Source organism: Tiliqua scincoides, chromosome 3, assembly GCF_035046505.1.
Source record: "Tiliqua scincoides isolate rTilSci1 chromosome 3, rTilSci1.hap2, whole genome shotgun sequence".
In the NCBI taxonomy this organism is placed as follows: domain Eukaryota; kingdom Metazoa; phylum Chordata; class Lepidosauria; order Squamata; family Scincidae; genus Tiliqua; species Tiliqua scincoides.
Genome location: NC_089823.1, coordinates 95,363,870 through 95,387,547, shown reverse-complemented (window position 1 = coordinate 95,387,547; position 23,678 = coordinate 95,363,870). Strand labels below are relative to the sequence as shown.

The window sequence follows — 23,678 nt, the reverse complement described above, 5'->3', positions numbered from 1 at the left end:
CTGGATGCCCCTGCCACCTGATGTAGAGTGGTTGCAGCTCTCTGTTCATGGAATTCTCAACCTGTGGAGGCTTACCTGGCATATGCATTAATATTTTCTTGGTGCCAGGTGAAGACTTTGATTTCCCCAGGATTTTACTGTTTGGTGAATTTTTTTTTAAATTGTGGCTATTTTCTTATTGTGGCTATTTTTTCTGTTGTTGTGTTGTATGCCTATAATTTTGTGCTGTTTCAACTTGTGAACTGCCTGGGAATACAATATGTATGCTACCCATCAACAAGTCCTTACTAATGACAATATATGACATTGTAACTGATACTTTTTGTTAGACAATTCTTTGATAGCCCATCCATTAACCAGGAGGAAACATGATAGTAAAAGAGACCAGGCAGTTGAGCAGGGAGCAGACCTTTCCAAATCTCTCTTCTTTTCTATTAGAGACACACCTAAATACTTAAAAGGCATTTTTAGCTATTAGAGGTTGGCGATCCAATTTCCTTTTCTAACACAATTTTTACTGAATTATAACAGTGGGTTGAAAGTTCTGCTTAATGTGGGACAGAAAGTTTCCTGAGAGAAATCTGCCTTGTTTTTGTCCAGATGCGATTCTGATCAGATGTTTCCATGGTTTATCCCTATCCCCCAACTTTACCCAACCATATACAATGAATATTGTATATGGCAGCAGTGTGCATTTTGTCCTTATCCAACTGGTTCAGGCTGCATCTGCTTAGAGAGTGTAAATTTCTTCATCGAAGCAGTTCTCACGCAGTGCAAAAGGCAGCATTCCATTACAGCATAGTATAGGGTTCATGTGTTATTCCCCTATAAGTTCATGACAAATGTGTGTTGTGCAGATTTTTAAAGGCATCATCATTTGTCTTATAAGAGCATTTCAATCAATAGGAAGTGGTGACTGTAGAAGCAACATTATCTACCTTTTAAATTTTTGATATAGCACCTGTCACTGTGGTATCTATGCTACTATCATCCTGCTAACCCAAGCAATCAAGAAAAATTATATGCTCCCTGTAATGGTACAAGAATGCACATACTACTTTCCATAAGGTTTTCATGGCTTGCTGTGTATGAGTTGAAGGTACTTGACAAATACTGATAACATCTTGAGTAGTAACCATCTGAAAATGGTATAAGGTCAACTGGAGCAATAACCTCAGGCAGCAGATATGTGGGGGGGGGAGGGGCTTACATCTGCCTACTTTCCTCTGCTGCTTCTCCATCCACTCCCTGGAGTGGAGTGGAACAGAGGAGGAAATGTGGAAGGGAGGAGAGTGCTGATCTAGGACACCGAAGAGTGGGAGGAGCAGAGGCTGGCATGTCATCAGGAAGGGGGGTCAGCATTTGGCTTGCTGCCTCAGATGGCATGAGGTCTTGGGCTGGCCCTGGATTTGAGTGTGGTAATAGACAGACCTGCAGGTTTTCAGTGGTAATGTCTACTTGGAATGGAAGAACAGGTAACATTATTCCTGGATATTGTAAACCTGGAAAAGGTGCAAAAGAGGGCAACCAAAATGTTCAGAAGGCTAGTGTATCTTTCTGACAAGGTAAGATTACAGAATTTGGGGCTTTTTTAGCTTGGGAAAAGGCACTCAAATGGGGACATGGTTGAAAATTATCAAATTATGCATGGTGTGAAGAGAGAGTGGATATACAGAAGCTTCTCACCAGTCCAATGAAACTGTTTGGTGGGCAATTTAGAATGGACAAAAAGAGGGGTCTCTTCATACAGTTCATAGTCTTTGGAATTTGTTGCCACAAGTTATGGTGATGACTACTAGCTTGGGAGTTGGGCAGGTCTATCAATGGCTGCTGGTCATGATGGTTATGCACTGCCTCCAGGTTCAGCAACAGTATGCCTCTGAATATTGGTTGTACAGCAGTAATGGTGGGAGAAAAGTAGGCATGCTTGTGGAGTTTCCAGAGGTAGTTGATACTGCAGGAAACAGGTTTCTGGATTAAGGCTTTGATCTAGCTGGTCTTATGTTCTCTTATTTTCATCTAGATCAGCTCCAAACTGGAGACTGCTGTGCTCCAAAAAAGCCTTCCCCATCCTGACCAGTGCTTACCGTTCTGCCGTGCTGCTCATTTTTCACCCAATCTGGGCACAGGCACTCTGGGTAGTTACATCTATTACCCAACATCCCAGCAGGCTTTTCGGCAGGATGTCCGAAAATGCAACTGCCCAGAGCATCCCTGTGCCTAGATTGGGTGAAGAACAAAACGGCAGCACAGTGGAACATTAAGCACTGCTCATGGGGGGCTCTTGCCAAATACCGGATTCTGCCCATGCGTTGTAGTTTGGCAACAGCTGATCTAGATTTTTTCAAGGTAATTTTAATTAGTGTGATAAATCCGATAAATCCAAGCAAACGAGAAGAAATTGTGCCACTTCTCCTGGTGCCGTAGGAATATGAATTAATTGCTGTGGTGTGAGCTGTTATAGAATAAAAAGCATGGACTTTTAAAAGCGAATTTAAATTGCACCAGTACTTGAAAATGCACATAATAGTAGCAGATGGTGAGTTCAAATGGGCAGCATGTAACTAGCAGTTGCAGATCAAATTTTTTTAAAACCTTGCTTCATAGCTTTATTTCCTTGATTGCACGCCTGCATACCCTTCCTATGTTACAGTTTTTGATGCAGGGAGCAGGCTTGTGTTTTGGTAGCATGACGGGTGCCTCTGGCTTTGAATGAAGAACGGTACATCTAACAAGGTAAAATGTATTAAAATGTATGGAGTGTATTAAAATGTATGGTGCCAGAATGAGGACTCTTGTTATCTGGTGTGCTCCCTGGGGCATTTGGTGGGCCGCTGTGAGATACAGGAAGCTGGACTAGATGGGCGTATGGCCTGATCTAGTGGGGCTGTTCTTATGTTCGTATGAGTGACTCTGTAAATGATAAAGCACTTTGAACCATTTTGAATACACCAAAATATAAATGTAGTAGTTTCCAGGAAAAATATTGATCCTGGAAAGGCTGGATGGTGGTGGTGAGCCACCTTTTGTCTTCCAGTGTGGGTTTTATTTCTGCTTTCTGTGTGAGTAGATTCCAAGTTCAAAGCATTATCCTGACCCTCAAGAATCCCTGTCACTTTGGAGTTATGTGCCAGTTCTCTCAGTCCTTTGAGAAGACATGTCATTAGTAGCATCATTTTAAAACTCTCTGTATGTGTGAGCGAAGAGGAAATTAAAGAGACATTTCAGAGGAACAAGACTAATCCTGTCTTATTACTTGAGTAACAGTTGTTCTTGGTTGCAATTTGTCTTTGCCCAGAATACCCTCAATGAAACACAAGGAGTTTAGATAAAATGGACCACAACTCTATTAAGATTAAACAAAAGCACCTTGCAGCAGATTCTCATTTTTTCACACTCCAGCCTCATTTACTGTGAGCTCCTACCCTGGAGGAGACAGGAAGGAACTATTTGCCCTTTTGGTGCTACGTTCAGGGTTCAAGTTCCCTTATCCCACCCATACAAACACACGCATTCTAGGAATGTCTTTCTCACCGCCGCAGAGCAAGGGCAGAAAGATAGCTCCCATGGAAGAGGGCAGCCATGTGCAAAAGATACACTAGTCTCTCCATGGTAAAGGTTTGAGTGTCTTGGGGGCATTCAGCTCTTGGAATGAACGTTTTTGCTGGGGGTTGGACGGACTGGGATGAGCTAAAGGGTCAGCACTCGGGCAAAGCAGGGTCTTTGTAGCTCACTTTACTAAGACCCACAGTAGGGACAAAAGAAGAGGGAGAGGCAGGACTAGAACTCACACCAGCTACAAAACTGCTCTCTAACCACCCAGGCACAACATGAGATAGGTGAAGAGCAACTCTTCCAGCATTTAACGTTGTGCCTCACTGCAAACAGGTACACCTGACGTGGAGGCTGTAGCACATGGACCTACAGAGAGAGCTCTGCATGGGCCAATCGTTGGGCATGTGACCCAGGGCACCTCCAGCAGTAGCCCACCCATCTGGCCATGCACCTCCACACTCTTTGCTTCATCTTTGGCACTGTCACCCTGCCACTGTTTGCTTATTGACTGATGGCAGCAGAGAACAGGGGGTTCATGAGAAGTGCCCCCCTGTTTGGGGCCCAAGGAGTCATGGAGTGAGAGTGCTGGAGACCCTGAGAGTAGAGCCTCCCAGTTTTAGTGGAGGTAAGAAACAACATAACTCAGTTGTTTCTGAGGTAAGGAGGAGGGGGGAGGGATCTCTATCAGCGAACAAAGTAACAAATGTGATGTAGTGAATGTTTTTATTGAACACTATCAATAACAGAGCTGCATCTGAAACACAAATGGATTGCCAACCACCTCTGCTGAGCACAGCTGTTGTGCCATTGGAAAGCGTCCACCAGATAGCCAAGTAACAGGTGCCAGCGAGGTCTGTTTGCACGTGTTGGTTCATTGTCATGGAATCTGCAAAACCACAGGGGATTTAACATTTAAATGTAACCTCCTGATCTGAGAAGTAGGCTACCTCAGAATGCCAGATATGGCACCAGGATGCAGGTCTTTTGTTTTCTTGTTTGCTCCCTGAGGCATCTGGTGGGCCACTCTCAGATGCAGGAAGCTGGACAGATTGACCTTTGGCCTGATCCAGCCAAAGGGGCTCTTCTTATGTTCTTATTTATGTATGTTTTTCCACAGGGCACTTCGCAAAAAGAAAAAAAACTTCTCTTTGGTTCACAGTCTCTCTGTTGGTAGTGTCTGTTTTCATACTGACCATAGGCCTTGCAGCTACTACAAGAACAGAAAATGTAAGCGTGGGAGGCTATTACCCAGGAATAATTGTAAGTGAAGTAGAACTTTGTATTTTAGATGTTCCTGTACTCACAATGCCATGCTATTTTGTAGAGTGGACAGAGTCAATTGAAATAAATAGAAATAACTGTAAAATAAGGAAATGGCTAGCATCCCAACCTCAGTATTGTACCAGCATTTCTGCTTGTGAGGCCATTATTGACAGCAGTCTGTACTTCTTACATAATGCTCAATCATAGCTTAATATTATGTGCATGGGCAGCAATGAGGCTAGGATGCACTCCCTTCTTCCCTTACCTTCATGTGCCACATTTAGAAGCTTCCCATCCTGGTTTGCAGAACTCTGAGGGCAAGGAAACTGGATGTATTACCAGGAAATATTATGTCACCTTGGTCCCCACCACCATACAGGACAAACACTGAAGAAAAAGATTGGCCATGAATGTTAAAATAGATAATTTTCTATTTTGTATATATATAGATAACAGTATATATTGTGGGACAAGGTGGCATATCTTTGGAATAAAATGTCAGAAGATGACAGGAAGATCTTTGTCTCATATAAATTTGAAGTTTCTAAGATAGTGAAGCAACAGATTAATTTAGCAAAACAGCTTATCCTAACCTGTACTGGAACAGCCAGGCCACAGTTGCCTGTGATGTATCTAGCACAGATGAGGAGGTAACTAGAGGTCACCTTGGGGTTAGCAGACATTTTCTCCTTACCCCATGTCGAGTCTCAGCCACCCCATGGTGCTACTCAAATCTGTGCCTGCTAAATAGCAACACTAAGGAACTGACACAAGGGGCCTGTTCCATCTCAGCGTCACCTCTGGATTGCACTGTTAGTAGAGTTCTCATCCAAACTGTTGGCAAGCTCTAGTATTAAGAAGTCATGCCTGGTTACAATCAACTTCTCTGCCTTATACCAAAACCAGGATATAGAAATTACGATTTGATAGGGTAGTTCTCGTCAGTGCCACAGAAGACGACCCAGTGGAGTACCTGAAGAAGACTATTTAGAGAGAGCAGTGAATATGTTATTTCACTGGGGCAGGATGTCTGGTCTAGAGGGTAGAGCCTCCGTTTGTCTGAAGATAACCTCCAAAGGTTGCCAGGTTGAAGCCACTGGCAGCTCCAGGAATGGCGAGACCTTGAAGCAGCTGTCAAGCCGAGCTGAGTTATTCCACCTGCTCTTTGGTGTGAGCGAAGAAGTGTCTTGGCCGCCATTCAAGTGAGAGATGAAGGAGCTGCTTGTCAGCCTGCGTGGGAGGCAACTGGAAGCCAGAAGTGATACCAGACCAGAAAAGATCCATCTGAAATGTTGTGCGGTTCTTGAAAGACAGAACCTTTCTTCAATTGTAAAAATCTCTATGGGGATTTAGAACAGCCTGCCTATGTAAACCGCCTTGAATTAAAGTCTGAGGAGAAATCTGACGACCAAGAAAGGCGGTATATAAATACCTGTAATATTATTATTATTATTATTATTATTATTATTATTATTATTATTATTTCCCTCCAAGCAGTGGTTCTCAAACTTTTAGCACTGGGACCCACTTTTTAGAATGAGAATTTGTCAGGACCCACCAGAAGAGATGTCATAACTGGAAGTAACATCTTCAAGCAGGAAATTTTTAACAATCCTAGGCTGTAATCCTACCCACACTTACCCAGGAGTAAGTCCCATTTACTCTCATTGTTAAAAGCATATACATAGTAGTACAGATCTATAACATTTCCCCAAATGCAGTCACATACAATGCCAGCATCAAGTCTAAAATATTAAAAATAAAATATTGAAATGGATGGGGACCCACCTGAAATTGGCTTGTGACCCACCTAGTGGGTCCCAACCCACAGTTTGAGAAGCACTGCTCCAAACACATCAAACTACAGTTTACACAAACCATAGTTCACCTGCAAGCTGGATTGCACATCAGAATCAAACTGTGGCTTAGAAGTCCTGGTTTGTGGGCAAACGATGGTTTGCACAAATCATAGTTTGCTGCATTCAAATGAAACCAGGAATGAAAACTTTCAGTTGTAGAATGCAAGAGGAGAAGGAAGTGGAGGAGGTGTGACAAATCTGAGAATTGTTGCTGCTCATGTTCATAAAGGTTCATGTTCACCATGGTCTAGTATTATGTCTGAATACAATCTGTGTTTGTGTTCTGTTGCAGTGTTTGATAGAGAGCATCTGCAGAACAATAGTTTTGTGGAATTTAAGTAGCAACTCTGACTCAAAAGCAATTACATTAAGCATGTGTTTTTGAAAGAGTGTGAGAGAGCACGTCCGGAAAACTGAACACGCTTCAACTGAGATCAGGGCAAGGTGGATGGCTGCAGGACCTCAATGGAAGCATTGTTAGGAATGTTATTAACCTATCTACCTTCAGTTCCAATTCTCCCTCATGAGTAATATTTCACAGATAAAGTCTGACTGACAATTATTTCCTGCTGTGTTTAGCATACATAAATTTATAGTGCGTTGACTTAGGGAATGCAAAATGAACTCACATTGAAATATCTGTGTTGCAAGATAAGATCTCGTTTATAGCATAATAATAATAATAATAATAATAATAATAATAAAAACTTTATTTCTATCCTGCCCTTCTCCCCAAAGGGACCCAGGGCGGCTAACAACATATAAAACAGATTAAAACATAATTTCACAAACAGATAAAAACACATTAAAGAACACATTAGCAGAACCCATAAAAACAGTAGTCAGATAAAAGTCAGAATAAAAGAGCATAAAACAGCAGTACTTAGAGGAATCAAGCCTGTAAAAAGCAACTAAAAGATGTATAAAAGATGTTAAAAAGGCCATGAAGTCAGAAGGCTTGATTAAACAACAAGGTCTTCAGGCCTAGCCGAAAAGTCTCCAGAGAGGGAGCCATTCTCAAGTTAAGGGGAAGGGAGTTCCACAACGTTGGTGCCACTACAGAGAAGGCCCTATTTCTTGCCGACGCCCCACGTACCTCCTTAGGCGGCGGCACTTGTAAAAAGGCCTTCTCTGATGACCTGAGAGGACGAGCCGGATTGTACGGGAGTAGGCGATCTCTAAGATAGCCTGGCCCAGAGCAGTATAGGGCTTTAAAGGTCAAAACCAGCACCTTGAATTGGGCCCGGAAATGAATGGGCCGCCAATGTAGCCCCCGGAGAAGCAGGCTGACAGAGTCAAACGGCCTAGCTCCAGTGACCACACGGGCCGCCGCATTCTGCACTAATTGCAGTTTCCGAACCGTCTTCAGGGGCAGCCCCACATAAAGCGCGTTACAATAATCTAACCTCGATGTCACCGTAGCATGGATCACCGTGGCCAGGTCTGCACGATCCAAGTACGGACGCAGCTGGCGCACCAGCCGAAGTTGAGCGAAGGCCCCCCTAGCCACAGCCGCCACCTGGGAATCCAGGAGCAGCTGCGAGTCCAGGTGGACCCCCAAGCTGCGGACCTGCTCCTTCAGAGGGAGTGCAACCCCATTCAGAGCAAGCCGATAATCCAGCACCTACATCGAGGATTTCCGAACCAGGAGAGCCTCTGTCTTATCCGGATTTAATTTCAGCTTGTTAGCCCCCATCCAGATACTCACTGCTTCCAGACAGCGCTCCAGGCCCTCAACCGCCACCCTTGAGTCTGGAGGAAAGGAGAGATAAAGCTGGGTGTCATCAGCATATTGATGACACCCCACTCCAAACCCCCGGATGACCTCTCCCAGCAGTTTCATGTAGATATTAAATAGCATGGGGGACAGAATTGAACCCTGCGGCACCCCGCACTTCAAGGGCCAGGGTGTCGAACAGGCATCCCCCAGCACCACCATCTGGGACCGACCTTCCAAGTAGGAGCGGAACCACCACAAAACAGTGCCTCCAACTCCCAGCTCGGCCAGTCGGCCCAGAAGGATACCATGGTCGATGGTATCGAAAGCCGCTGAGAGGTCCAGCAGGACCAACAGGGACGCACTCCCCCTGTCCAGTCCCCGGCGTAGGTCATCCACCAAGGCGACCAAGGCAGTTTCCGTCCCAAAGTCCGGCCTGAAACCAGATTGAAAAGGATCCAGATAATCCGCTTCATCCAAGACCCTCTGGAGTTGGGCCGCCACCACCCGCTCAATTACCTTGCCCAGAAACGGGATGCTGGAGACTGGCCGATAGTTGTTCAACACAGTGGAATCCAGGGAGGGCTTCTTCAGGAGGGGGCGAACCACCGCCCGCTTCAAAGCAGGTGGCAACGTCCCCTCCCCCAAAGAAGAGTTGACCACCCTCCCCGTCCACTCAGCCAGTCCACCCCGGGCAGCTCTTATCAGCCAAGCTGGGCAAGGGTCAAACAGGCAGGCAGACGGCCTCACACTCCAAAGGAGTCTGTCCACATCCTCAGGCTGCACAAGCTGAAAAGAATCCCACAACACTGGACAAGCAGTTGCCAGGGGGACATCATCAGACATTGTCAATGTGGCATCCAAGTCGTAATGAATGCGATCGATTTTACAACTGTGATCGATATGAATTTTATGAATGTGATCGATAGCATCACTTTACAACTGAAACTGTTATAATCCAAAAACTGTTGGTGCTGATAACAAATGTAATCAAGGAAGATCTGTGTACCCACTTCCCTGTAAACACTTTTCAGGATATTTTAAAGTTTATTAGTAAGCTTTTCTTTTTGTTCATATTTTGTTTGTAATTTTAAAATGACAAGGAATTAAAAATAGGAGACATTTTTTGATCCGGAAGATGTTTCAGGTTAGGAGATACTTTTTAAATAATTAAGAATGTTCATGTTTTCCTAATTAACACACACTTAGCACTGTCCTGCTGAAATCAATAGAATTTAGAAGTGCTTAAATTTGCCCAATGACCAAAAAGAGTGTGAGAGAAAACTTAATACATAGTTCATATTTTGCATAATCAAATATTGTTCTGTAAAAGTCATTGTAAATATTTAAATAGCTTAAAGTGGTTTTAATTTCTCTTTGTGCTGGTGAAACTGAACTTCCTTTAATTTTCAGTAGAAGCAAAAACACTTCACTTGCTAAACTACATTGACTCATGCTGATGTAATGTTCTCAATTTTCTAACCATGCATAGGAGACTGGAAACTTGCCACTACCTTGTGTATTCATTCTTTCTCTCTCCTATGTGAATTACCTGCTCCTTCTCTTTCTGTTCCTTGGTTTCCTATTGGAGGAGGGTTACATTCAGTGGCATCACTAGGTTTTCCATCACTTAGGTGTAAGAGCTCGTTGTGTCACCTCCAAGATGGACCTTCTCCCATACCAGACCATACAGAATAAATTACAGTATCATATGCACAACCTAAATGCACTGGTATTGCTAGGGTTGGTGTAACCCCCATTAACTTTATTTATTTATATATTTAACAGTACAGGTCACTCAACAAATCAGTAACCAGCCAAAAACTAGTGACCAACTTGATGATGCTCACACAACTGAATAGGAGCTCTATTGTTGTTAGCTCTGATCCATGGAAATGAGAGCTGACTCATACAAACATCTTATTGGTTCCCTGCTGTGTCATAATAACACCTCATTGGCTCTGGGAACAATCAGTCTCATTGGTCAGTTCTGAGTTCAGAAAATCCACTTTTTGTTACATAAGGCAGTTGTGTTTTCCTTTTCTGGTTATTTGTCCATAATGTTTGATAGGTATTGGCAACCTTCAGTCTCGAAAGACTATGGTATCGCGCTCTGGAAGGTGGTTCTGGCACAGCGTCTAGTGTGGCTGAAAAGGCCAATCCGGGAGTGCCAATCCCTTCCACACCGGGAGCAAGTGCAGTCTGTCCCTGGTCTGTCTCCCTGGCTATGGGCCTTCCTTCTTTGCCTCTTTGCCTCAGACTGCTGGCAAAGTGTCTCTTCAAACTGGGAAAGGCCATGCTGCACAGCCTGCCTCCAAGTGGGCCGCTCAGAGGCCAGGGTTTCCCACTTGTTGAGGTCCATCCCTAAGGCCTTCAGATCCCTCTTGCAGATGTCCTTGTATCGCAGCTGTGGTCTACCTGTAGGGCGCTTTCCTTGCACGAGTTCTCCATAGAGGAGATCCTTTGGGATCCGGCCTTTGATAGAATACAGCTATTTCAGTGGTTTGTATCAGTGCTTTCTGCATTAAATTACACATCAAATGATATATAACTTGATGTTATTATTCGAAAATGCCAAGTTTTTCACAATTTTGGCCAGTAGTGGTATCACACACAAACCCAAGTGTGTCATCTGGTGTGCTCCACACCCCGCTAATGATGCCATTGGTTACATTTGCACTGAAATTCACGCCAACCAATTCAGTTTCAAATCCTGGTTAAAACCTAACCATCGTTAGTGTTAACTTTGGTGCAGGCATAGCACCACAATAGAGTTAAAACAAACCATGAGAAGGTGGTAGAGGAAGTAAAAATCCTGGTCTTTAACTGTGGTTCAGAATTTGAGGATGGTACATTTGCTATGGTCCTTTATGCGTACTCCTAGTTATAAGAAGCTGACTTAGGGCCCAATCCTATCCAACCTTCCATTGCCAATGAAGCCCCAAAGTAAGGGAACAAATGTTCCTTTACCTTGAGGAGGCCTATGTGACTGCCCCCTCCACTGCAGGATGCAGCGCATGCCCCGTTGACATGGCTGCATCACTGTTGGAAAGTTGGATAGGATTGGATCCTTAGACCATTGATCCATCTAGCTTAGTTCAGTTTGCTCTGTCAGCTGCTTTCTAGGCTACCAATTGGCTGTCTAAAATTATTTTTAATGAAGATGCCAGAGATTATACATTTTGCTTGATTGCTGGGCTATGGCTCCTTGCCCATTCAGTTTCCCTAAGTATCTAAAATTCATTGTTCCCTTCATAGACTAACTTTTGCTTTGTTCTTTGCCACAGCTTGGCTTTGGATCCTTCCTAGGGATTATTGGTATCCATCTGGTAGAGAACCGGAAGCAAATGGTAAGAAAGCCATACTTTTAAATGCTGTTTGAAATGCAGTTCCTAATTTTGAAGAATATGGGAAATGTTTCCTTCTCTAAACAATGCAAGTTAATTCCTGCTGTGCCTCTTCATTTTCATAAAAGTTTTTACTGCTATCCAGGTTTAAATAAATAAGTCCTGTAAAAGCGAGAACACCAATTTATGTCAATCTGTCCTGCTTTGTTCTGATTGTGCAAGTGAATCATTTGTTGTAATTTTGACCACTTTTTTTTTTCCAAAGGTGCCGCAGTTGCATCCTTGAAAAAGATTATTATCCATGTTAAACACACAAATGTTTAACCTTTTGCCTGTGCTGAGCAAATGCCTCTTTGGAACTGGGATAAGAGCTATTGAGGATGCTGTTTTGCAAAGTGCTCTGTCAGCTTAAACCACCGAAAGCTCAGTGTGTGTTGAGCTAGTAGAGCGTTCAGTCGATTGCTGTGCCTACTGCTTACACAATCTTCAAAATGTTACCTCTTTAAGCTGCAAAATTATCTTAGCAGTACCTTTCTGTTATTTGTCACTAGCATATTGATCTGAATGACTTGATGTCTTCTGGAGGTTTACTCAGGAAAAAACTGCTTCGCTTCTGGTCCAAATAAATGAACATGGCATGTCAGCCACACAAATGCTTGACAACTGCTCTTCCCTTGTGTTGAAAATCCCATGCAGGCAGCAGAAACAGGATGTTCGCTGAGGCACACTTGAACTGTCTGCCATACGTGAGTGATTTGCCTTGGTGGATTACAGGTTGTTCATGTCTGGCAGAATAGAACCTGTTCTTTGTTCACATGGGGAGTTTATCAGCAATGCTGAGAATGTCCCAAGAATAGCTAAATATTCAGTCTTAAGCAGAACATATTTAATAATAGGACCTATATTGCTCCTGCTACATCGCAGCTAACTTGAAGTGGGTAGGATGTTGGTACAGACATGAGCAGGTCCCCAGAAAAGCCAGCTGTAGTTGGCCACGTGGGCTTCCTGGGCTGACATCAGTCTAGACAAAAGGTGATATACCTAAAATTAATTTCCATTAAGGGTTTTTATTTCCGATTCAGGTAATGCAGATAAAAAGTGAAATTTGGGAAGTCGCATTAAATTAATGGCAGCACAGCTGTCTTGATTGCTTTTTACGTTCCATCTTTTAAACATTAAAGGGATGATACTTTGCTTCATTTTCATTGTTCTCTTTGTAGCCCTCCCCAGGAACTCTAGTTGAATCAATGAAATGTGCTTGTCTTGGATTAATCAATAAAGGAGCATCTGTGAATAGACGTTTTTGGCTGATAGCAGTAATGTCTCAGTTGGTGTTCTGTAATCTTAACCTGGAATCATTCATAACCAAGTGTTTTTGTGGATGCTCACCAGGGGAGTATTAAGTAGCTCTGTGGAAATGCTGCTTCCTAAGACTGGCTTTTAAATGCTGTTTTCCCTGTTTTGTTTCGTGGTCTTTCTTCTTCTGATGTTCTCAGAGTCTGTTTCAATGATGTATTGGATACTGACATCAAGGGCAGTCCCAGTTGATCCACCATACTGAATTGAGCAGAACTGCTGTCCGGTCAGCATGACCCTCTTTGTAATACTCTCCATTTAAAAATTGTACAGGCATTAATACATGTATGACCCCACTACTGCTGTTACTGCCTCTGTCACTGCTCCTCCTTGACTGCCTGGCTGCTTAGGGAAGCAAGTCAAATTAAACTTATTTCAAAAAGCAGGCACGCGTGCAGGGAGAGGAGGGGAACACAGCAAAGTGATTCAAATATCTTTCCACTCCTCCTTTCTCTTACCTTTCAGGCCAAAGTGGGGAGCTGTTCCTCCTCCCCACCCACCTCATTGTCTTGTTGGGTTGGCAAACAAGGAGAAGCTAGAGCCAAGCAATCCTGTTCTCATTTCTCATGGAGGCAAGCAGTCAAGTCATGAGTGCTCCACTGCTGCTTCTTATAGCTCTTCCACTGTGGTTGGTCATGGCTGCAGTGTCAGAGGTAGAGGTGGGTTACTGCTGCACTCGTTGATCTCATTGCTCTTCTTGAGCAAGAAGAGAATTGGAGCACCTATTGAAGTGACTGGGCGGGCAGTGGGTTGGATGGAGATAGTGGGCAGTCATGCAGTGCAGGTCATCCCTCATCCATTTGTTGGCCCTGTAGGCCCACTGCTCAAAGCAGCCACCATGTGGCTTCGTAGCTGGGTTGGTCCTGGCTGACATGCCTGAAAATTCTGCTCATATTAGCAGAGAAATTATGCAAGAGTACCTGCTCTTGTCCATAAATCAAAACATCACAAATTGGTTCCGCTTACAACTTGTGTGACCTCCCTTTTATGCAAGTTAGGGCTCAGTCCTAACCAGCTTTCCAGCACTGACATAGCTGTGCCCATGTGGCATGCACTGCGCCCTGCAGTGGAGAGGCAGTCAAGGGGGTCTCCTCAAGTTACGGGCATGTTTGTTACCTTATCTTGGGGCTGCAGCTCAGCTAGGCCAGTGTTGGAAAGTTGGTTAGGATTGCTCCCTTAGTCTGCCAAGTGACTTGCTAGAGCCAACTCCCATCTGATCATAATCTAGAATCACAGAGCCACTGAAGATCAGTTATCTGAGATATTCTATTACCTTTTTGAGATTGGCAAATTATGGATTTTTTGCAGCACCTGATGTTGTTGCTTTGAGAAATGGCAACCACTCAACAGAGAAGTTGATCATCTTCTTGATTATCCAATATTCAGGATCTTTACAAATATTGTATTTAATACTCATGATTAGATTGATAATGTAGCTGACTGGCTTCCTGTTGAGCTAAATTACTTTTTCTTCCTTCGAAAAGATGGCTAGAGTTCAGAAGAGAGGATGATCTGCACATTTTCTATCCTAGATTAAGGGGGAGGGACTGAGGTTGCCTTCTTCAAGGTTCCCCAAATCCTGGAACTGCCACTAGTTTCACACATGCAGCTACGAGGAAGGACCACCCCCCATCATTCTCATCTACATTCAGGTATGTGAGTCCCATGCAAATTGAACATAGGCAACGTTCTTATACCAATCCTAAAGTGACTAGTGCTGCTGGAACCACTAGAAAGTGCTAGGCACTTTCTGACAGTCACAAAATGTGACATGCCAGAACTCGCAGGCTGGCCTCTCCTGGATCAGCCAGTTCTGTGTGGCAGCGGATGGTGGACAACTGCCTGCCTCTCCAAGTAAGACTGTGCAAGGAGTCAGAGGGAAGAGGCTGTGGGGCAGAACAGGGTGGCTGTGCGACAGGATGGAGGGTGAATTAGGACTGGGAAGGGAGCAGCTAGGAGAAATTAAACCAGGAGCTCAAAACTGAAGAAAGTCAAATAAAGAATGACTTGGAAGAAGCCTAAAAGAGGACATTTTGAGGCAGAATTTACCCAGATGTTAAGACTGATTGAAATTGTGAGACTGGGTAGAAGGATGGGAAAGGAGCAGCTGCCGCGGATCTCCACGGCCCCGCACCCGGGGCAAAGCTCCACGATGGCAACGCCCCACAGGCTATTGCAACCCCCCCCCACCAGAGGCTCATGGAGCCTCGCGCGACCTCCTCCCACACCGGGGAAGCCTCTGTGAGGTTCCCTCGCGCTACAGACTGTGTTTCCGGCAAACCAGAAGCACAGTTTCCACCCCTGTCGGGAGCTTCAGAGAGGCTTCCGCGAGGTCCCAGCAGCCGGTGCCTGGGGCTTTTGCCCCATCTCAGTCTATGGCAGGCACGCAAATGAGAGGAAGGTGGGAGGAAGTAATCCAGCTGTCACCGCACACAGTAATGGGCCACAACTGGTGGATGTCATTGAAAATGTGCACCCCCATTCTCATTAAATGGTTCACCCTGACTCTTCGGTGGGTCCCGGAGAAGCCTTGCACTGTGGAGGGGAATGCACATCTATATATGAATTTGCATGGACAGTTATGTTTGGAGAGCTGTTTGAGAGCCCAATCCTGTGGTCCACGCCGCGCCTCCATGGTGCGGACCACAGTCGGAAACGTGCCGTAAGGCACGTTTGTGAGGCTTACCGCCGGTTTCCAGCCGGATACGGCTCAGCTCTGGCCAGCACTGAACCAGTGCATGGCGGGTGCCCGCATTCCATGGCTCGGCGGTGCCTGTGACCGCTGGGCTGCGGAATGGCAAACGGGGGCAGGGATGGGAGCGTTCTGGGGAGGGGGGAGGCCAGCATGATGCAGGGAGGGGGCATGCCAGAGGCATGCCGGGGGTTGGGCGGGAGGAGGAACCGTGGAGCTCTGCTCCGCAGTATCCTCGGCACTCGTGAAAGCTGCATGCCTTACACGAGTGCCTTTACTTTAGCGGCAACCTTTTGGTCGGCGCTAAAGAGAGTAGCCCCATTGCGGGGCTGCCTCCCTTACCCGGGGGAAGGGGATGAATGTCCCCTACTCCCGAGGTACCTCCTGCAGTAGCGCGGGAGGTGCTGGATTTGGCGGCAGCCCTCGCGGTGCTGCCAAGCTGGGAAGCCCCGGGCAACTCAGGATTGGGCTGCCCGTTAGGATTGGGCTGTCAGTTCAGTGTGTGCATCTTGCTAAATGGATGCAAATAGAAGTTAAAAATAAAGCAGCCTGATTCAGAATATTAAAATTAAGGGGCAAGATTGGATTAGATTAACATAACCTTCCAAAAGTTGAGGTCTTGTTTGTTTGTTTATTTCCAGCATCATACTGTAGTGCAGGGGTGCCCAAACCCCGGTCCTGGGGCCACATGCGGCCCTTGAGGCCTCTAAATGCGGCCCTCAGGGAGCCCCCAGTCTCCAATGAGCCTCTGGCCCTCCGGTGATTTGTTGGAGCCCACACTGGCCCGACACAACTGCTCTCAGCATGACGGCGACTGTTTGACCTCTCGTGTGACCTGAGGGTTGAGGGCTCCCTCCAATGCTTATTGTTTCATGTCTGTTATGCAGCAGCGGCACCAAAGGAAAGGCCAGCCTTGCTTTGTGCAAGGCCTTTTATAGGCCTTGAGCTATTGCAAGACCTCATTCAATCATATAAGTTCATCTTTAATATATTCATTTATGTAAATCTATGTAAATTTATTCAAATTTTAAATGTAAATTAATTCTTTTTTTCCCCGGCCCCTGACACAGAGTCAGAGAGATGATGTGGCCCTCCTGCCAAAAACTTTGGACACCCCTGCTGTAGTGTATCGAGCTAGGTTGTGGGAAGGCAGAAATGGTCATATACGTGCATGCTTACCTAGTCCTCAGTGAAGCCCTTTGGTTGCGCCAAGTTGGCTACACTACTGGAATCTTGTGGTTTTCAGATGGCCACTAAAGCATCACTGGTTTTGTCGCCAAGCTGAGCTAAAAATGTTCTAACTTGGAATCCCAGTGACCTGCTTGTCTGAGTATAAGGGTACAATCCTAGCCAGGTCTATTCAGAAGTAAGTCCTATTTTGTTCAATGGGGCTTACTCTCAGGAAAGTTTGGTTAGGATTGCAGCCTGAATCTGGTTTGTTCAAGATCCATGATATCTCCAAGTAAAGATGTCTGATAGGTAGGTTATGGTGGCTTGGGCTGCTCGAAGCTGGCCCAAGCCCTCCTGGCACCCGAGGCAGCATGTGTCAAAGGCTGCCCCCCTTGCCTGGTGTTAACACTCCAGCCCACCACTCTTCTCCCCTCCACACTTACTTGTTAAGGTGACTTCTATCCTGCCTTTCTTTCTAATAGGGGGCACCCAGTTCCACTTCCCTCCTCTTCTTTTCCAATCCAGGGAGTGTGAGGAGGAGGAGGATTGGTGGAGGTGAGAGCTGGGCAGAAGCGGATGCCCCTTGCCTTGAGAGGACCACCCTGGAGCCACTAATTTGGGTGTAGGAAAGGGGCAGGCAGCTATTGTGCTTGTGGGATCTAATTTGTTTTCTACTAGAGCCCTGAGGTCCACCAGCTGGAGCCAGATGCAATATGGTCATCTAGAGGCAAAGCTGCCCATTGCATCCAAGGAGCCATATAGTGCAACTGACCTGTATATACAAGTACAAATCTATATCACAGTTATGTGCAGGCTCTTGGTTTTAGAGGCAGGCTGCCTCTGATTGCCAGATGCAGAGGAGGACACCAGGACGCAGGTTGTGTCTATTGTCTTGTGTGCTCCCTGGGGCATTTGGTGGGCCACTGTGAGATACAGGAAGCTGGACTAGATGGGCCCTTGGCCTGATTCAGTGGGGCTCTTCTTATGTCCTTATGTCCTTTCATGCAGTTTTATTCCTGCAGATGTTCAATTTTTGTAGCACACCATTTAAGCTACAGAGTCAACCCATCGTAAAATATTTTGACAAGTAATATACTCTTCTTAAAATGCTGACACTAAACAATTTGAAGAACCAAAATATGGCCATTATTATTATTATTATTATTATTATTATTATTATTATTATTATTATTAGGTTAGATTAATAGAAGTTAATAGAAGTTAGAAGCCATGATTGTTTGATTTAGCCACATCAGCTAAGAAAGCATTTTTTTTTAAAGAGCTATTTTGCTTGATACTCCACATCTGCGGTACTCATAAACGGAAATCCTATACATACCTACCTGGGAATAAGTCCTATTTAATTCAGTGAAACATGCTTTTCAATAGAGATGCATAGGATTATGCTGTTAGAGTATTTTCAGAAATGACAGTGAGGACAATTTACTAATGTGGACAATCACACTTTCACACCTGGACCCAGGGCCCATTCAGCTGCAATGACTCCCTTTTATCTGTGTTAAGAGATTGAGAGCAGGCCACAGGGCTCACAGTCTAAAAAGAGGTGCAGAAGAGACACAAGCAATAGCCACGAGAAAAGACACTGTACTGGGACGAAGAGGGATAGTTGCTCTCCCCTGCTAAATATAAGAGGACACCAATTTAAAAGATGTCTTGTTTGTCCAGTTATCAGGGACATAATGTTTCCATTTGTCTATAGAGTTTCTCTGGTTGCTTTAGTTTTATTATTATTTTCCACTGGGATTTTCATGTTACTATTTTGTCTAATTATTCCTGACATGGGGGGGAGGGGGAGAGAGAGCATTTGCATAAGAAGGCAAAAGTGTTTTTAATGTGACAGAACCAAGAACTGTATAATCTCATCATTTATCGTTTACAGTTTAAGTATTTCTGAGGGTCAAACTAGACGTAATGTTCGAAGTTCTGTGATCAGATAATTTTTTTAAATTCCATAGCAGCTTCTGAGGCTCAGAATCCAGTTGGGTCTACAGCACTAGAGGGGGAACGTTTAACTCTTTTTCTCCATATCACTTTTTGGATGAAATTGGTCCCTGCATGTTTTCAGCTATGGGGCAAATAGTTGTCTGTGATTTTCATCATGAAAGTGGTGCAGGAAGAAAGGTGCCATAGTCCCCTCACCCTGTTCCACAGTCTTGCTTGGAGTTACAGCAATACATCCATTTGATGCCCTGTTTAGTTCTAACATATACAAAACTTATAGGAAGCAAGGAGATTGCAAATATCAAGATCATTGATCAGCATTATGTTTTTCGTCTCTACAAATGCCGATTCTTTTTCAGTACCTTCTTCCAGTGATATATAATAGAAACAATGATTTAAAGAGAAACAGGGGAAAGAGGGTGTTATTGAATCTGAAGTTCATGTGAGGCAAATGTTAACAATGCTGGAAAATGATTTGTTATATTGAGCTGGGAAGAGATACCTACATAAGAAAGTAGGTTTGCACTTGTGGATCTATTGGTAGTAAAAGTGCAATGGAATACTGTGGAAGGGTGAGGAAGTCTTTCATTCCAGCAATTTGGTCAGTCCAATCTAGTTTTGAGAGTAAGGCAAAGCAGTCAGTGCTCAAATTCTAGGAGAGGCAGAGGAGACCCTGCCCCCTTATCTTTTGTGCCAACCAACCTCAACTTTTGCTTTTAGAAAGCTACAGGGCCAGCCGTGACATGACTAAAATTGGGGGGTGGTCGGGGTGCATCTTGTGGACTTTTATTTCCCCCCATAATTTGAGCACTGGTAAGCTTCTGTGCCAATATCTCACATGTGATGCTGGGTCCATCTAGCCAAGTATGCTCTACTCGGCTGGCAACAACATCTCAAGGTCATTAGCAGAGGGTATGTCCCCTGCCCCGGGACTGCTTCCTGAGATCTGTACAACTGGAGACCCCAGAAATTGAACCTAGAATTCATCCCAAGCATTTGCTTGACCACTGAGCTATTTGCTCTTACATAAGCCCCTCCTATAGGGGAATTGGTACTGCAAATAGTTTTTGGGACTTGAGGTATCTCTTTTGACCTACTGTGGGTTCACCAGATATTGTATTTGGATTTTTAGGGACTTCTGCTCCCAAACTCCAATAGTTGGGTCTGTACTGGGAGATCATCTGGCTTCTGCTGAGAAGTTTTTGTACTAAGGCCATGGTGATCCTTTGCACTTGCAGGCTGACTCTGATATCATGCTGTGCTACAAATTCATAGTGGGGCTTAGAATGAAGCTATTACTTAAGATGAACTCATTTTATTTAAAAAAAAAATAGCACTGACCCATGAATATGACAGACTCCCATGCAGGTTAATCGGGGGAAGGGCTACAAACCCCATCACTGGAATTTGGGCAAAAGAACAACACTAGTGGCTCCAGTGTCAGTATAGAAAGGCATGCTTTCCTAATTACTACCCTTCAGGTTTTTGTCATAGAGTTCAATGGGAGAAGGCGGGATCATCAAAGGTACTGCCCAGACACAAGTTTACAAACTCATAGCACCCTTTATTTCACAGATGCAAATAGGAACTGACTGTTCTCACTCTGAAGTTCACCATCAAGTGCTGCCTCACTTTTTTGTTTAGTGCTTCAACCCACTCAAGCCACTTTCTTGGTGTTTACATAATCATATCTGTGTTTTAACTTTCTGACATTGCCACACCTGTTCTGCATTCCTTCTGCCCTCACCTCATTTCACCTGCTCTAAAAGTCATACATTTTCAGTCCCCCATGTTTCAGTCCCCTCATGCTTTCTGCAGATCAATCCACGGGGTTGTTACTCTGCAGAGCTCCTGGACCATAACCTTGGCATTTCCTTGTATGCCTGGAGTTCTAAGGCTAAAACACCTGGTCTCATTTGTACCTCTCAAATGTATTGTATTTTGAAGCATGTACCATGTTTGTTGGATTTTTTTTAAAGATATCTTGTCTTTCCTTATTGAGTTTGCAAATGTACAGCTACTCTGATTTTCCAGACTCATCAAAACACGTCAGATGCACTTTATGAGAGATTACCCAGGAAAGATCTATGGCAGTGTGACAATACTGGAGACAGTGGCGTCGCTAGGGGGTGCGGGGGGTGCGGGCCGCACCGGGTGACATGCACGGGGGGTGTTGCACACTGGGGGGGTGACACTCAAATCACGGTGGTTAGGAGTAACTCCATCATATTATATACTGTTGGGTGTGGAATGCAATGCAAAAACCCTGAGTGAAATATCGCCATTCTATCAAAAGTTAAGGCCAAAACACTGGAGAACAAAAAATGCATGGATCCCTATGGAAAGTGAAAGTGAGCCGTATCGCGCGTTTACTCATGAGTAGGCAAACTTGCCTTAGTCCGTCGGAAAGGGCAGGCTGAGAGGAATCCAATAACACCAGAATGGTCCTGATCCAGTGAATGAAGCCTCCAAAAACACCTGAGAAGGAAGTCCCTCCCTTCAAGCAATCAAATGTATTGAGCCCTATGGAAAGCGAAACTTAGCCTCACGGTCACGTTTACTTGCGAGTAAGCAAACGTGCCTTGGCTGGTGTGGAAGATCAGGTGAAGGAGAGTGCAAGGCTACCAGAATGGTCCTGATCCTATGCACCTGCAGCTGAACAAGTGCTCCAGAAGGCAGCTTCCCCCCCCAAAAAGGATCAAAACAGAGGCTTCAGCTGATAAGGTGAACCTTTTTGAGACCTGCAAAGCCAGGTGGATCCTGACAGTGATCTGGTTTAAACAGAAGTTCTTAAATTGAACTGGGCACTGGGTAGGGCTGAAAACCTTACTTTTAGAAGGGGGGGGTGTTATTGCAAGCAGGCTACAGAGAAAATTCACTTGGTGGACCAGGGCTGGCTTCTGCTTATTTAATTATTTGTTGTACTTTAATTATACTTATTTATTTTAATTTGCCTGATGATGTCACTTCCACCATGACGTCACTTCTAGTGGGTCTTGGACAGCTTGTCATTCTGAAAAGTGAGTCCCAGTGCTAAAAATTTGAGAACTGGTGCAATAAGGTGTTAGTAAGTTGACACCCTGAGGGGGTGTGTGACACCACTAGTGATCAAAATCACTAAAATCGGTTTGGAGGACTAATACGATCATGTTATATATCAGTCAGTGCGTACTTTCATGCAGAATGTTTTCTATCAAAAGGTACAGCCAAAAAACGAGTGGGGGCAGAGTGTTGGTAATCACCATGCCCACCACTAGGGGTGTTGCCTTGCACACTGCATGGGGGGTGACGCACTAGCATCCTGCACCAGGTGACGCGAACCCTAGTGACGCCACTGGCTGGAGAGTTACTAGCATGAACATGGCCACAGATGGGGCGAGCTCAAGACCTCCTGGTGCCTGAAGCAGTGCACCAAATGCTGCATCTATGCTTACCAGGAGATGCACTAGCCTCTGCTCCTCCAACTGGCCTCCACTGGGAGGGGGAACAGAGGTGGGGAGGCTCCTGCTAATCTGCCTGAGGCAACTGTTTCAGAGCCCAATCCTATCCAACTTTCCAACGCTGATGCATTATTGCCAACAGGGTATGCGCTGTATCCTGTGGTGAGGAGGCAGTCACGGAGGCTGCCTCAAGTTAAGGGAATACTTGTTCCCTTACCTCCGGGCTGCATTGTAACTGGGTCAGGGCTGGAAAATCGGTTAGGACTGGGCTCTCAGTAGGCTTCATGGATGGGTCAACCCTGGCCATAGACACGGCTTATTTGTTCCCTCGTCTGGAGGAAGAACACTGATTTGTTTTCTAGCTCATGAAGTAGGCTATGTATATTTATACAGTCTTTTCATGTAATCTAGTTTAACTATTTACATCTTGCCTCTCTTGCTGTGTCAGATAGATTAAAATTAAAACAAAAGTAATAATAAAGAAACACAGTAAGATAAAACCGATTAAAATATTACTACAAAAAGCATACCCACTATAAACTTTTAAAAGTAACAATCCAGCAAACCATTTTCTAAAATCCAGTTTATTAGTTCCTACTTGGCTGCCCTATGCAAATGGCTTTTTGCTGGCGGGCCAACTTGGAGAAACACTGATGAACCCTCCTCTTCTTGAAGATAATTCCAAAGCCATGGGGCCACGATTGAAAAGTCTTTCCAGTAGCAGTTGAAGTATGTCTGGAACATGGTATTTGGAGGAGGAAGTGGGAAAGTGGTTGTCTTTTGCTAATGGCCAGATAGGAGCATTTAAAGATCATGAGAAAGTGAAATATTGAAGTATGGGAGGAGAGAAGATATAAAGATTTCTGACCTTTCTTGTGCTGTAATCATCAGCCACCTTTGCCTTTCACTTTGTATTTTATCAAGTACATTTCATCAAGTACATTTGTTGCGTCACATTCTCTTTTAACATGTGTTTGTCTGTTTGGGCTGAAATAGCATCCCTAAATCAGCTGCAGAATACTGGCAATAAATGAGTGGTCAAGATATACTGAAGTTGAGGCACTTGTGATTTTCTTTCCCAGCTTAGTACTTAAATAGACATGTCAGTGTATAAAACCTAAAATTTTAAAAAGTCATTGAAATTCATGCTAAGCTTTTATTGCATCAAAGCTGGCATTTTTTCCACCCTGTAAAGTTGCATTCTGATGTAAATTGTTAGTTTTCTCCTTAACATTTTTTTATAGTCACGAAACAAAAAAAAGTACTTTTTTGAATAATTTCCCTCATGATCTTGAGTTTTTGTACGAAGGAAAATGT

General features: G+C 44.5%; 1 protein-coding gene across 1 annotated transcript in view; it reads left to right on the top strand.

The window, feature by feature from the left end:
- Positions 1-23,678, top strand: part of TMEM255B (transmembrane protein 255B) — a 59,347-nt gene that overhangs the window by 5,088 nt on the left and 30,581 nt on the right. Inside the window, exons 2-3 of the mRNA XM_066621341.1 lie at positions 4,673-4,815; positions 11,682-11,744. Of these exons, the coding sequence (XP_066477438.1) occupies positions 4,673-4,815; positions 11,682-11,744 (206 nt within the window). The remainder of the gene's footprint in view (positions 1-4,672; positions 4,816-11,681; positions 11,745-23,678) is intronic.